Source organism: Garra rufa, chromosome 20, assembly GCF_049309525.1.
Source record: "Garra rufa chromosome 20, GarRuf1.0, whole genome shotgun sequence".
Lineage (NCBI taxonomy): Eukaryota > Metazoa > Chordata > Actinopteri > Cypriniformes > Cyprinidae > Garra > Garra rufa.
Window position 1 is genome coordinate 28169915 of NC_133380.1, and position 16522 is coordinate 28186436.

General features: G+C 34.7%; 1 protein-coding gene across 1 annotated transcript; it reads right to left on the reverse strand.

Annotated features, from left to right (window-relative positions):
- Positions 1 to 1732: 1732 nt before the first annotated feature.
- hoxc6b (homeobox C6b) lies at positions 1733 to 3421 on the reverse strand. Its single transcript, XM_073825958.1, has 2 exons — positions 2616 to 3421; positions 1733 to 2236 (listed from the first exon to the last, which is right to left on the reverse strand). Exons 1-2 carry the CDS (start codon positions 3007 to 3009, stop codon positions 1938 to 1940), a joined length of 693 nt encoding a protein of 230 aa, XP_073682059.1. The 5' UTR covers positions 3010 to 3421; the 3' UTR covers positions 1733 to 1937.
- Between the last annotated feature and the right edge of the window lie 13101 nt (positions 3422 to 16522).

A 16522-nucleotide genomic window follows, 5' to 3' on the forward strand; every position in this document is an offset into this window, starting at 1 on the left:
TGCCGGGCTAATAATCAAGCAAATTGAGGCAGTAATGGAATGAAGCGTTGAAATGTGAGCCTGAGCATATAGTTATTATAAACAACAAAAGCCCAGTAGATTGCTTGGACAAAGAATGGATGCATTTACAAACAAACTGAAATTGCAAACTGCGTTAGTTTTTTCATAAACGCATAAACATGTGCGTCATTGTTACATATATAGCCTATTTGTTTTTTTATTTTCGTTAATAGAAGACTTGTGTTTATTACGTGCATGTATAATCCAGTCATAAAATGGTTTGAATATGGATACTTAGTAATACTTAGTAATAGAGCTTCGCAAAGTATTTGGTAAAAATCGTGTTGGGAGCTCAGGGCCGACAGCGTCATCTACTGTTAAATATGTTCATGGACCTGTGATAAATCGGCGTGGCGACTGGAAACTTACCGTGAATTGTTTTTGCCTGCATCTTCAGAAATTTGGAGAGGAAATTGATATGGACTTTTTTAAAACAGCATTGGATAGCAAAGCAACTGCCAGACCAAAGCCACACAAAGACAAAATAAAATATTGCGTCTTATTGTAATTTCATTTTTTTTTTCGTGGTACTTTTAGCATGGGTTGAATACAGTAAATACAGTGATGCCGTTTGTAAAAGGTAGTAAAGCAAATCTTTTGTTAATTTTTAATCTGAATACTTGGTATTAATGCCTATTACAGTGAAAGGACAGATAATCCCCATATTCTTTCAAAGTTTAGAAATGCTTAAGGCAAAAGATAGGCCTAACTTATAAAGTAAAGTAAACAATAAACATTACGTTAATATATTACGTTAAAGATTTGTGTAAAGCTTATTGTGTACATATTTTTTAAGACAAAATCGCAGCATGCGATCAAAATTAACCATGAGATTAATTAACCATGAAAATTATTAACCAGCATCAGCTGTGTAATGATTTTTACAGCATTAATATTATTTTTTTCTAAGAACATTGAGAGAAAAAAAATCCCAATATCATCTCTTGTGGTACTATTAAAAGACCTTAAATGTTCTGAAAGTATAGCAGTATAGCATTCTCAATGCTAAATGTACCTTGTAATTTATAGAAAGCTTTGTGGTGTAGTTGTCTTAATTTAAATTTACATTTTTTTTTTTTGTTTGAGGAAATTATGCGACTTAATAATTTAATTTAATAATTATCAGGAGATAAAGTATTGCCGTTATATTCATCACCTTTATTTACGATTTATTTACGTTATTTTTAAACATTGTGTTCACAACGTTTGTTAGCAAATAATCCAAATTTTCAAAAATGGATCTGAGAATACTTTTTTACACCGTATGGTCCCTACAGAACGTAGCACAAAGAAATACAATGCATAAAACAGTGAATTTTTCGCAAAGCTACACGAATGTTCATCAAAAGTATTTGGTTGTTATATATTTACAAACATTTACAGTGCACTTTCTGTTATCTGTTTTTGCAATTTACGATAACAGGCTACACTACAATAAATTATTGTAGCGTAATATTTGACATTTCCGTAACGTATTTGGTCAGATTCAAAGTCTGCATTCACAGTCCATTGCACTTCTCAACATCCAAGACATCCAAATAAAAGAATAAAAAAAAAATCTAAATCTAAAAGAAGAAAAAAAAAAAGATTATAGATTATGCTAAAACCAAATCAAAATACAATGAAGAAAAGGATTTTACTAGTTGTTTGATTTGTAACAATCTATGTGCAATGCTAGGAGTGCCATTTCTGGAAATAAACAAGTTTCCACAATTCTGGGAAAAGGATAAACGAAGAGGAAAAACACGCATCGCATCTAGTCGAAACACAACAGTTTTTGGTGTTAATAAATTGTGCAAATTATTAAAGTTGGATAGGTAGTCTGGTTATCATGTAGTAGAACATTATAGAATGCCGAGTCTTTAATAAGGAGGGAGTCAGCTATGCTCTTTTTTCCCTCCTGTTTCCACTTCTTCTTTGTCCGTGTCCTGGCCAGCTCCTACCGAGCCACTGTCATTGAGGGTGGATGTGGGATTGCTCTCTTTCTTCCACTTCATCCGGCGGTTCTGAAACCAAATTTTAATCTGGCGTTCCGACAGACACAACGCGTTGGCAATCTCGATTCGTCTGCGTCTTGTCAAATAACGATTGTAATGGAATTCCTTCTCTAGTTCTAAAGTTTGGTATCGCGAATAGATTTGGCGACCTCGCCGTCTGTCAGACCCATAGCCAACTCCTGTTAGGAAAGAGATGATTTGGTTAAAGTCAGGAAAAGTTTCCAACAATATTGTTCAAATTAAGTTGGAGACAAGCGGCATCCCACATTATATTTAACAAACTAAACATTGATTCATTGTCCCCTTCCACTAACTAGATATATTTAAATTTCTCCGAGAATTACTTTCTAGGTTTAACTATTCCCTTTGTATTGACTGGATTTGGTTGGTGGCAAGGCGTTTGTTCCAGCCAAATGGACTTTCAATAATAACAAAGCGCTTTTAGGGCAGTAAGGCATTTCATCAGTGCTTTATGGGGTGATAAAACGTGGGTTTCCTAGTCGTAAAAACAAAGTCCACCCAGTAATAAATAGATTTTTTTTTTGCTTCTATACTCACCACTGTGCGAGTTCATCCGCTGCATCCACGGATATATCTGAATACTTCCTTTTGGTTCCTGAGACAGAGTCTTGCCTTGGTCTGAAGTGTAATCCTGGGTCATTGAGCCCTGTGTTTGCCCAAGGCTTTGTCTGCAATTCGGAAGCACATCCTTGTCCTGGTAGAACACATTTGATCCGTACTCGTACGGTCCTCGGCTGGACCCGAACATAACGTTCTCTTGTGTTGAATAGAACGGATTGGAGTATATCCGGTTTGGGGCAACGGCTGCGCCATATGGCGAGAAGTGTCGCACCGGGTCATAGTTTGTCGAGCTGAGTGTAACATTGGGCAGAACGTCTTGACCGCCGTTTAAATGGCATGAGAGCGACGGGTTTGTAAAATAGGAATTCATACCTTCTTTCCTTACAAAAAACACACACCTTTTCTCTCACTCCCTCCCTTAATCTCTCTAAACAGTCTCTCCTTTTCACTCTTATTCTTGACAATCTGCCTTTAGTTACAAGTATTTAATAATTTGTTTTAGAAATCCAACAGAAAATGTGTACGCAGCTAATGTTTTTAAATCCTCGTTAAAAGATGGGTGAGATGACAATGACCACGTATCTTCCAATAAAAAAAAAAACAGGAAGCAACAATAAAATTGCAAAAAATAAGACTGGCTTTTCTTTGCCCTGTTACAATTGCGTGCAGAACATAACGCATGCACACCCCCTTATATTGAGATATTTGATTATTGATTCTCTCTTTCCTCTCTGTGTGGGCTCTCTCTCTCTCTCTCTCTCTCTCTCTCTCTCTCTCTCTCTCTCTCTCTCTCTCTCTCTCTCTCTCACACACACATATACTCTCTCTCTCTCTCTCTCTCTCTCTCTCTCTCTCTCTCTCTCTCTCTCACACACACACACACACACACACACACACACACACACACACACACACACACACACACACACACACACACACAAACGAACACTTCTTAGTAAAAAGCCATGATTATTTTACATAAATAAATAAAATAATAAGAATGAATAAGAATATATTTGAAAAATATATTATTTTAATAAGAAAATTTGAGGGTGGCTTAGTTGCATTAATCAGTAGACTAAACTAGACTATTTGTCCTTTGTTGTCTCGTCAATGTCCTGTAATACAGAATTATGTCCAGAAGCCTCAACTCCTATAGCATAAACGAGATTAAGGTTTAGTAATAAAATTACTTAATTAGTGAACAGTCCTAGCTTCACTGGTTCGGTTAAAAAAATCGATTCGCTCAACAACGATATCGTCTGCGTAATAAGTGCAACTTGTATTTGGTTTGTTTGTATTTATTTAAGTATATTTGAAATGATAAAGGTTACGGAACAGACATAACATATCTTAACATGTTATAGGCTACATAACTGAAATATATTAATTTGAATTTTCCCCATCTACCTTTGAGAAAGTGTTTTAAAAACTTTTTCTTGTGGCTGAGTGGTCCGTTAGGACAATTTAAAATCAACTATATTTCTATTTGACTATTTGAACCACATATTAGATAAATCAAATTAAACCACTATATCAGCTGAAGACTTGACTTGAAGCTCGACTTGAAGGTTCGCTCAAATTAAAGCTTCTTTCACCCTTTGCTTAATAGGATGCTTAAAAGAGGGGGTGGTTTATGGTTTTACTGCAAACGAATTCCTTGATGTGCGAACGGAACGTCGTAAAAACAGACAAATGAAAGCTCCTGATGTACTGGTTTTAGCAGGTATGGATATGCTGTATTTAATCTTACAGGGAAATTGCACAAAATTGTTAATTTTTTTAAGAAGCACTTGTAAAAAAAATCGTCACATTTAGCTACTTTTGTACAAGTATCAATACAAACAAACAAAAACTGCTGAAACATGCATTAAGGCACCGGTCTTCGCACTACAACTTTCTTCGAACGTTTTTATCCAGAGCGTTTTTATTCTTTAAGCGTTTTTATCCAGATTTCTTCAGTTTTTCTAATGACATGCTACATTAATGTTAATCAAGCGAATCTCATAAAAAGCGTTGCTGAATGTCTATAATCAAATAATCAAAACTCAACTGATGTAAAACAAACAACAAAGTTTCGCAAAATTTGCCACTGGCTCTCAAAGTACATTGGAATTAAAGACACACGTGTTGTTGATTGCATTTATGCAGGGAAATGTTTTATTGCAGTTTTATTAGGTGGCCTGTGTGAGTCTGGCCTTTACAACATTCCACTGACATGGCAAATAGCAGATAACTCGTTAACACAGATTGCTTCGAATATAAACAATATTAATTTCAATAATCTTTGGTAAAAAGGATGTAAAATATGGCTATATCATATAAACAGTATAAAGTAACATTGACAAATGAGAAAGAGAACAGCATAGTGTTATTTGTATAACACGTCATGATTGAGGAAACAACAATCATCATCATAGGTTAAGAAAAAGAAGAAACATGTTTGATTATTAGAGTGGCTTTAAATTCCCATTATTATTTTTAAATGACAGGTGAATTAATGTGTCAGATTGTGTTTAACTAAAATGATTACTAAAATAATTCACGATATTATTCAAATTATTTTATACCAACAATGAGTTATTAGTTATATAACTGTAAACTCTTTCCTTTCATCCAGAACAATTAAATATTTTTTAAGGCACCGATGGCATTCCAAATAGTGCAGCTTCCACCCTACTTCCTTCAAGTGACCCTTTGACCTTATCAGGGCGCCTGCTAATGTTTTTTTCCTTGAACATTTGTACAGATGTCCGTTCCTATCTCGCTTAAAACATCAAAAAAATATCTTCTAATCGTTATAATTGTAATTTTTATAATTGCTACAGTAATTCTGTAAAGTTGCTTTGACACAACCCGTATTGTTAAAAGCGCTGTAAACAAAGGTGATTGATCGATTGATTGATTGAACTGATCTCTGGCTAATTTGGTTCTACAAACGATTTTGTGGATTTGTTTAAAATATCTGGATTAAACTGTTTGAGATTACTGCGCGTTCTTGTATACATCGGAACGGACATTTCGATATTGATACTGGAAACTATGATCAGCAATGCAGCGATTGGTTGGGAGAACGCAACGTAATGACATCATATAATAAAAAAACATCACACACCTAATCAATAACTTAACGAATTGTATAAGAAAACAGCAAAGTGACTAAAATTACATAAGAGTTGATAGATTTTTTCTAAACACTATGCCCAATTAATTATATTATTTCTAGTATTTGTAGAGGCTTTACAGTTTTAGGCTATTTCGGTGTTGCAATAAACAATTCATTTAATTTGATCTGTGAAGCAGATTTGTTCAACATTTTTCTAAGCAAATTATCTGCATATCCTGCTCTACATCAAGCCACTCGCAAAATAGCTGTCACCGTTCAGATTAATGCACGGGCCCGAAGACTCCAAAATAAGGTTATTGCCTCACGAAAAATGTTCTTAATAAGTAAAACTGGTTGTGTCTACATTATTGTCCCTGGTTTAATAAAGTAGTCTTGTTTAAAAAAAGTAGCAGTGGCTTGGGCAGGTTTATCATCTCCGTTTACAAATATCCAATCTAATCCTGTTTAGCCTATACGTGAAATAGTCAACAGTAAAATCCAGATAACTATAATACAGAAGAATGGGCCCCAGGTGTTGTCATTCACAGATATTACTAACTACTACTCCTATCAGTATATTTTTTGTAGTTTTGTTTCATACAATACTTAAAAAATAGATGGAATTCCTCATCCGCATTGCTATTCAGAAATGGTGGGCTATTTGACGCCCATGACATCGCATAATTCTCATGAATAATTAAGTTCATGATGAATTCTCAACATTTTGTCCATATTATGTCGTTTTATCCAATTTTATTTGCAGGATATAAACATTTAAGATTTATTAAATTACCTCTTTTTCGCCTCATTTTGTGGAGGATAAGGCAATAGACGAATAGAGAACCGCTGAAGACGAAGCAAGCGTATGCTACATTAATGAACACTAGATGGCAGTACTGTCCCCATAAATGTCTAAAAAGAGTAGTCTTTCTAAGGTCCTTTTAATTTGGTGCATACTTCTCAATGTATTTTGGTATACCGGCTGAACATCTAGCCTATTTTGTATAAATTACTTGTATAAACCCAGATAGACTTTTTTTCCTCTAGCTCTCAGGGTGCTCTCTCCGTTTATTGAAATAACTATGCAGTAAAAATGTGTTTAATTTCGCTTACAAGTGCGTTTGCAAGTGTTAACTAACTGATAAGGCAAAAGTGAACCAATGAGAAGTGCGAAAGATCAAACTTACCCAAGCTCAACACGCTTTCCTTGTGATGACGGGGGATTTTCGCAAGCATTTCATAATTAACAAGCTTTTTTATCTCTCTCACTCCAAATGAAGTTATCCACATTTGGTGAGCGTCCATTTCCTTGTCCTTTAGTGCAAAGACAACGCTCTCGACTAGTGTAGGCTACTTTGAAGACCAAATGCATCGAGAGAGGTAATGCAAAAGGAATTGATAAGTAGAAACGACTGTCAAGTACATTTTAATGTTGTTGTACTTGCTAAAAAACTGAACGTTCCGTGTTCAGCTTGATGGGAAACGCATATGAACGGGACAGAGAAAACAGTATAAAGTTCAAGACCATGGAGAGGACACCATGTGACTTAGCACAGCCAATCCATTCATTGGCTTAGTCGTAAACTTTTATTACATAGCTGTAAATTTTTCCACCAAACAGCCAAGAATGTTGCGCCTTCTTTCTGTCCTGAACCACCACTTTTTTGCTAATCGAGTCTCATAGATCATGCGATTGCATTATCATACTATAAGCTTCAGAATTGCATTCTTTAACATCTGAGGTTATATGTATACACATTGTTTTATATTTGTATATTTTAAAATATATTTATAATTCTTTTCATATTTATTATTAGTAGGCCTAATGTTTTGCTCGGTTTATATGTGATTGAGAACAGTTAAAATATAGTATTCTAAATAACTTTAACAAGTTGCCTTCTACACAATGACAGTGAATAATACAATTCTGAAATTCAACATATGTTATCAAATGGGTATTCGATGTCTCTGATTATTTCTATAGGCCTACTGTGCAAACAGACTATTAGGCCTATCATCAATAGAAACGAGGTTAGACTTGTTCTACTGCTTCCAGTTAAAGGAAGTACAAGAGGGGACGGCAGCATGTAGGGCCTACTTATGCTGGTGTACGTTGTTATTATAATACAGTAGTAATCACGGAGATTTTTCAATAAAATATTTAGCTCCCCCCACCCCCAGGATCAATACAATGTTAAGCTTAACCCACAGCATTTGTTGATCACTACAAAAATAATTCGGACTTGTTCCTCGTTACATAAAAACAATCAAACACAGTGGAGTAGGGGCATAAATGTTACGTTTATAAATTTTAGTACTTACATCACTTCTTATGTTAAGACATGTATTAGGCCTATATGTAAACCTGTTTAAATACCATTTTATAGTCGTTTTAGGGTTTATAGTTTTGGGTTGTCATGGTGGCAAAGTTGTAAAATTAACAAACACAGAAAAGGTTAGCTATTTTAATAACGTTAAATATCCAGTTGGGGAATGTTTTACACTTTCCTAAATAAGCGTTACTTCTACAAAGTTTATATAATAATTATAAAGTAATTCATTAAAATTGTTCACTTATGTCCAATTTCAAGAATCTAATCACTTATGTCCATTAAGGTAATAGTTCCAGGATTTAATTAGTTTTGGTTACATCACTGAAATATAACAAACTGTTAACAAGCAATAGTACACATTAGCATGCTATGTCACCTTCTTAAGCAAAGCAGATATTACATCTTTAAGTACATCTTTAAGATTTCACTTTGTCAGTAAAATGTTTTACTTAAAGCTAAAAACCTTTTGTTAGTCAATGTTTAGTTTACTTACAAAAAGTGACATTTCTTAATTATTTTATTTTAAATGAGCATCATGTTTTCTGTTATGTACTATCCACAAAAACAAAGCAAAACACTACTACTACTACTACTACTACTAACAATAATAATGATAATAAATGTAAAACTATTTTTATTCAAATAGAAATCTTGATTTTCCATTAACAATATTAAATAAATTACAAAGATGTTTCACTTTTTTGGTAACACTTTATAATACAGTTCCATTTGTTAACTCTCTAACTAATATTAACTAACATGAGCTGAGTTATCTGTTAGATTATTTATTAATCTATGTTTTCGTTAATTAATAAAAATACAACTGTTAGTTTATGCTAGTTTAAGTCCATTAATTGATATTAACAGGCACAACTTTGGGTTTTGATAATAAATGTGGCAGTTATTATGAACTGAGATGAATAAATGCTTGAGTATTTTTTCAGTATATCTTTTACATTAATGATGAATAGACCTACCTACCTCTCATTGAACACAAAAAAAAAAAACTTTACACACAAAAATAACTGCATTAAATATTATTATTAACATTAAAGCTGCATTCATTATAACAAAAAACATTTCAGTAAGCATTTGTATGCATCAGAAAGGTTAGTGTTTTTCGTTGCATCAGTGTTGCCTAGTATTGTTGTAGGAGCAGAACTGTAATATGTAAAACATACATTCAAGATATATACAATATGTGGGGGGGGGGGGGGGGGGGGATCTGGTAACATTTCTATAATGTCAAAAAATGGTAATTACCTGTTATCTTCTCTAAATCTTCGGATTATGGTGGACACAGTGAATCTACTGATGTTTGGTTGTACCCTTTGTCCAGCCTCCCTCATGCACATACCATGGACAAGAACATGGTCAATCACAGTAGCTCTGATTTCATCTGATTTCATGTTCTTTGTCTTCGCTGACCACCTCGACCTCCTCTCACACGAACTCTTCCCATCTATGTTGTTGCCTGGCCAGACAAAATGTGGCCTGGGATGTGGATGAAGTCCTGTGGCCTGACCCAGTACGGAGACATGATGCTGTGGCTGAGTAATGCACTTATTTGTATATTTTTGTACTTTATTTTTACATGGGCTTACTGTTCACAAGTGGCAAACGCATAAGATTTCTGTTTGTTTTTACAAGTGCTATGTGTAAATGCACAAGATTTCTGTTTTGTCTTTTTGTACAAGTGCTAAATGCACAGGTTTTCTTTGTTTTGCAACATGCATTTAGCCTACAGTGAACAATAAACATTTATTTCTCCAGCTTCATGTCCTGAGCATTGTTTTTTCTATTTTTCTACGTAGTGTTTAGTGACTGTTCAGCAGTGTTTTTAATTTTTTAACGATTTGACAACATAGTTCAGTTTTCAGCACAGATTGAACTGTTTTGAGGTGAAAGTTTGGTTTTGCAAGAAGAGTCTGATGTTTTGTGAATGTAGCTTGAAAACTGGGTTTTGTGTTCACAGTTTAGAGAAAAAGAGAGCAGCTTTCAAGAAACGTGTCTTAGCAATTGAGAAAAACTGTAAAAACCAGGCTCATTTTGTCAAAACACCACACAATTCACACATCTACACACACAAGTGACAGAACATTGCAGATCTTTTGCAAAACTAAACACTTTATTCAAAACTTTACAATAATTTAACAAAACTTAGCTTTGGTAGCATATGGCACACGTTTCATTCAGTCGGATTCTGTTTAAACCACTTACACACTGCTGTGCTCAATCTTAAACACTTGTAACACTTCTATCATTCTAATGATACAGTCTGAGTAATTCAAATGGTGCTTGTGTGTATGGTTTTGTTGCAAGAATTTCATTTTTAGAAAGGAGTGTTAAGTTTTGATTGCAGCGTTTCATTTTGGCATAGATGTGAGTTGTTAATCTCCAAGTGCTATGTCTGATTGGCTTGTGTGTAGAGTTTTGACATGAGCCAAATTCTGCAAAAAGTGTGTAAGCAATAGACAAACTGTAAACAGTAAAAATAATACCGGTACTTTTTTTCTGTACTTTTGCAAAAAATGCAGGTTTGATGAGAACTTTTGACTGGTAGTGTATTTATTTTCTTTCGTACTGTGCAACACTGTTCACAACCACAAAAGCTTACAGTAAAAAAAAAAAATGAAGAAAAAAATAGTTTGGTTTCAATCTTGCTTTCTTGTTTACTGTGAATTTTTCAACGGAAATATACAGGTCCTTCTCTAAAAATTAGCATATTGTGCTAAAGTTCATTATTTTCTGTAATGTACTGATAAACATTAGACTTTCATATATTTTAGATTCATTACACACATTTGAAAGTAGTTCTAGCCTTTTATTGTTTTAATATTGATATTGATAATGGAATATTGATTCCTATCTCAAAAAATTAGCATATTTCATCCGACCAATAAAAGAAAAGTGTTTTTAATACAAAAAAAGTCAACCTTCAAATAATTATGTTCAGTTATGCACTCAATACTTGGTCGGGAATCCTTTTGCAGAAATGACTGCTTCAATGCAGCGTGGCATGGAGGCAATCAGCCTGTGGCACTGCTGATGTGTTATGGAGGCCCAGGATGCTTCGATAGCGGCCTTAAGCTCATCCAGAGTGTTGGGTCTTGCGTCTCTCAACTTTCTCTTCACAATATCCCACAGATTCTCTATGGGGTTCAGGTCAGGAGAGTTGGCAGGCCAATTGAGCACAGTAATACCATGGTCAGTAAACCATTTACCAGTGGTTTTGGCACTGTGAGCAGGTGCCAGGTCGTGCTGAAAAATGAAATCTTCATCTCCATAAAGCTTTTCAGAAGATGGAAGCATGAAGTGCTCCAAAATCTCCTGATAGCTAGCCTCATTGACCCTGCCCTTGATAAAACACAGTGGACCAACACCAGCAGCTGACATGGCACCCCAGACCATCACTGACTGTGGGTACTTGACACTGGACTTCAGGCATTTTGGCATTTCCCTCTCCCCAGTCTTCCTCCAGACTCTGGCACCTTGATTTCTGAATGACATGCAAAATTTGCTTTCATCCGAAAAAAGCACTTTGGACCACTGTGTTTTATCAAGGGCAGGGTCAATGCAGCTAGCTATCAGGAGATTGGAGCACTTCATGCTTCCATCTGCTGAAAAGCTTTATGGAGATGAAGATTTCATTTTTCAGCACGACCTGGCACCTGCTCACAGTGCCAAAACCACTGGTAAATGGTTTACTGACCATGGTATTACTGTGCTCAATTGGCCTGCCAACTCCCCTGATCTGAACCCCATAGAGAATCTGTGGCATATTGTGAAGAGAAAGTTGAGAGACGCAAGACCCAACACTCTGGATGAGCTTAAGGCCGCTATCGAAGCATCCTGGGCCTCCATAACACCTCAGCAGTGCCACAGGCTGATTGCCTCCATGCCACGCCACATTGAAGCAGTCATTTCTGCAAAAGGATTCCCGACCAAGTATTGAGTGCATAACTGAACATAATTATTTGAAGGTTGACTTTTTTTTGTATTAAAAACACTTTTCTTTTATTGGTCGGATGAAATATGCTAATTTTTTGAGATAGGAATTTTGGGTTTTCATGAGCTGTATGCCAAAATCATCAATATTAAAACAATAAAAGGCTAGAACTACTTTCAAATGTGTGTAATGAATCTAAAATATATGAAAGTCTAATGTTTATCAGTACATTACAGAAAATAATGAACTTTATCACAATATGCTGATTTTTTGAGAAGGACCTGTACATAGGAGCTCATAAAAGAAGAGCTTTAGGTTTTGAATAACTGTGTGTATAAGATATATCCAAAAATACAATATTATGGCAAAGGTGTTTGCAACAAAAGACAAATGTTTGCTTTTGAGGTGTGTTTGTGATATTTTGAATGCAGTGCTTCATTTTACAAGAGATGTGAGGTATTTTGCATTTTGTGTAAGCAGTTGAAAAAAACTGTAAAGAACATGAATATATTTAGTGCTTGCATCTTGATTGTTAAGTTTACAGTTACAGTTTTTTACAATCGCTATGACAGTTTTTTTCAATGCATTTAACAAGTTTCCTAAACTCTTAACGCATCAACACACCTAAAACACACAATTGGCAAAACGGTTAATTTCATGCTCAAAATCACACATTGTAAACTAAACCCCAAAACTAATTTTCAAAATGCAATAATAAACTAACACAATACACTATGTCAAAACAAAACACTGCAAACATGTTTTAAAATCCAATAATTATTCAAAACACTAAAACATGTTCTCTTCCAACAGGAACATTTAGTCAATCGTAACACATTGAAAAAAAAAAACACTATCATCATTTGAAATGACAGAAACTGCATTATTTTATGTGTCAGGTCCGCCCTTATTTTTGAAGCCTCTCTACATTTTTGTTTTGTTGGGTTTAGTAAATGCATGCATTTTGTCTTTCTTTCCTTCTTTGTGTTGCTCTATATCAGGAGTTCTCAGCTCTGGCCCTCGAGGTCCATTTTCCTGCAGAGTTTAGCTCCAACCCTAATCAAACACACCTGAACAAGCTAATCAAGCTCTTCATCATTACAAGAAAGTTACAGGCAGGTGAGTTTGATCAAGGTTGGAGGTAAACTCTGCAGGAAAGTGAACCTCGAGGGCCAGAGTTGAGAACCTCTGCTCTATATTGTTCCTTTTTCACACAAGATCAGCCCAAAGAGTCCTCTTTTAGAACATATGATCATGCGATTGAAAAAACTTCAACACCTGAGTGTGGTTCCTAGATGGGAATCAGCTGTGATTTATATATTTGCATAACTGCAATAAGCTGTTTCTCACTGGCAATAGAATAAAATACAGGGAATATATTTGTGTTTCAATTCACAATATGAACAGCTGTTCACTTTGACTTTAGCCTATATAAGTTATGTTTAGAACATGATGTTATCTGTTCTGACATACAGTGTGAAAGCATTTGTAAATTTGACTGTAAAATTACATTGTTTTGGTCTTGGTTGAGCTTGTGTGTAAAAGAAGTTCACGCATTTTAAATTGGTGTTAACTATATGCATTTTGTATCAAAGCAACAAGAAATGTGTTAATTGTGTAGCCTACAAAGACGGATGTTGTGCTAACCGTGTTAAGAGTTTAGGAAACTTGTTAAATGTATTGAAAAAAACTGTCATAGCGATTGTAAAAAAACTGTAACTGTACATTAGGTATTGATTTGAACATTGTTTGTAACGAATCATGGTTTTAACATGGGAGGGCAGTGACATCTAGTGTTCATTGTACGTAGGCTTTTCATTTCAAATAGCCTCAATGGATTGGGGATTTACTAACTGATTACTTGGCTACCAGACAAAATGCATGTTTAGCTTGTGCCTGGCTATGGAATTTGTTGTTGTTATTTTCTGCCAATTTACATTAGAAATACGATTTAGGATAATGCTAAGAAATCCATATTGACACGCTCTACAACAAACTATCACAGCCCACAACGCGTAAAAGCCTACACATAAATGTAAAGTATCGATGTTTTAAATGATTAGGCTACCCTTTTAGATTTTTAAGTCAGCGGTTTTGACTTAGCCTATAATGTCACGCTTGAGATCTAAAGATTATTCATTCCTGCGAAGATATTACAAGTCCATGTTTAGAAACATTTGCTGACAAGAGGGCTTTTTTCAGGGCAGTTGATTTTAAGATATGCAAATCCAATGTAGAAATCAAAATTCAACTCTCTTTCCGCCACCAGCTTTTTTAATATCACGAGAACTGAGTTTACTTGACTGTAACAATGATCTGTAAAGAGACAATACGCCAGTCAGATCTAATTTGGTAATGTCCATTACTATTACTATTATTAAACCATAGTTCCTGTAGATTAGTAGGGCCACTTGCAGTTAAATGCGTTTCTCCATTTCTATCTGATATAAAACCTAAAGTATAACTGTAGTCTCTTCTAAAAAAATTAAGTCACCATCTCGGTAATGATTATGATACTATATGGCACATAGAAATTACTGACTGACGCGGTCACAAAATGACATTTTTGAGGATTGATGATTTTCACCTTTCCGGTTGTCACAATTAACGTTTTCTTTTTTCTTTTATTATTGTTAGCCTATTATTATTATTAATATTATTTACAATTAACTTGTTTACGCTGCCGCAACGAAATATTTTTTTGTTTGTTTGTTTTATTTTGTTTTGTTTTATTTATACTTTAAGTTAATTTTGTATTTTTAAATTAGGTTTGAGTCTGCATTCCTTATTCTTTTGTTGAAATAGCCTTAATTAGTTTGGGCAAATGAGAACATAAATTGGGCTAATTTATTATATTGTTTAACTGCTGCATGTCCACCCACAGAACAACTAGTAAAAATGAAATAAAATAAAATTAAATTACGAACAGAGAAATCTGCGCAAAACCGACCACGCGGTGATGCATACCAGAATTGTGTCCGAATGTGATCCGACTTGATCTTATGTCATGCTGGTAACTATATGCCAAAAATCACCCGCGACGGCAAGGTGGCCGTACCGCAATTGCTTTTCCTTAAAGATGGGAAACGACTTGCTGATGACACAACCTAGTGCTCATTGGTTCTCCATACTCTTTTCTGTTTCTTGTCCCTACTATATGTTTTATTAGCATTTTGTAGGCCTCATGATATACACATATTGTAATATGTTTATACGATTGCAAGTCTATTTTACTTTATATTACTTATATTGTTATTAGAAGTTTGTTTTATGTATTTTATGAGTTAAAAAAATAGCCTGACATGACTATTGCCCACAATAATTTTTAATACCCGAAGTGCCCTCTTAAGACCAATTTTTAGGTTGCTTTCTTTTCTTTTTCGATGGCTTTGTAGTGTGTACAGCTGTAAAACGAAGCTGACCTTTTAGTGTAATTTTGCACTTTGTAGGCCTATGTGTCAGTTTAAGAAGGTGGCACAATAAACTTCTATTTATTTCTATTTACTCTTTAGTCCTATGAATTGCTTTAAGCTTTTGCTAAACTCTTACTGTTCCAGCGTAACGTGAACAATATTTTTGTATACGTTTACTCACACCAAAACGACTTGTTTAACCTAAAATTCAGGGAACTAAGCCGTATTGCTGCAATCCGAAACTTTCATTAAGCCTAGTTGAATAATACAAGTAATCGTTACCAGACTGGTTTACCTGAAGGCACGTATAGTTTTAGTGTGTATTGAACAATACCTAAGTAAATAGAGAAAAAAATGACCAAAGAGAGCTTCAAAAAATCTTGTAATCTTAATTTAAGCATTGAGGAATAATTGAGGGATAAACAACTAGGGTATGGCATAATTCCCTATGGCCGGACATACAGTGTTCCTGAATGAAAACCCACATTTACTAGCTAAATAAAGTGCATGATGCCCTGTTAAAGTGAACAGTGAACAGCATTAAATATAAAAACATGTCTTACCTTGCTTGTGCAGTTTTATAAAAAATAATAATATAAAAAAGTAAAATTTGAATGTCCAAAACACAGGTAAAAACTATGCTAACCACGGAAACCGCTGTTATCATAACATTATCTATTAGGAACCTCGACCTAGAAATATTCACGTCTGTTCTCCTAAAAATATTTGGATTATCTTTAACGAACATCATCGTGATGTTTTGTCTGAATTCTGAATGCTAGGGCATTCTCTGCCATACACAAACGCCGCCCACTTGGGTAAAGTTGGTTTTATATTCGCACATTCAAAACATTCACACACTTCCGCGTTCAATAACTTTCTGATTATAAGCGCAATAAAGTAATTTTTTTGCTCATTCTAATCAGCGACAGCATTTTCAACTTACTAAATTTTTTTCACAATCGATCAAAATGGCCAAGTATAATTTTAATAGCATGTTTACTTGCAAATGTCCGCTGAATGTCCAATGTAGAGCTGGAAACAAGATAGGGACCGTCTAAAAAGTTCTAATTGTTTTTCAT

What these genes read in the sequence shown, in the direction of transcription:
- hoxc6b (XM_073825958.1), bottom strand. Translation starts at nt 3,009, where the DNA reads ATGAATTCCTATTTTACAAACCCGTCGCTCTCATGCCATTTAAACGGC. An exon ending in GCGGATGAACTCGCACAGTG is followed by an intron (nt 2,237 to 2,615) that starts GTGAGTATAGAA and finishes CTTTCCTAACAG; the next exon opens with GAGTTGGCTATGGGTCTGAC.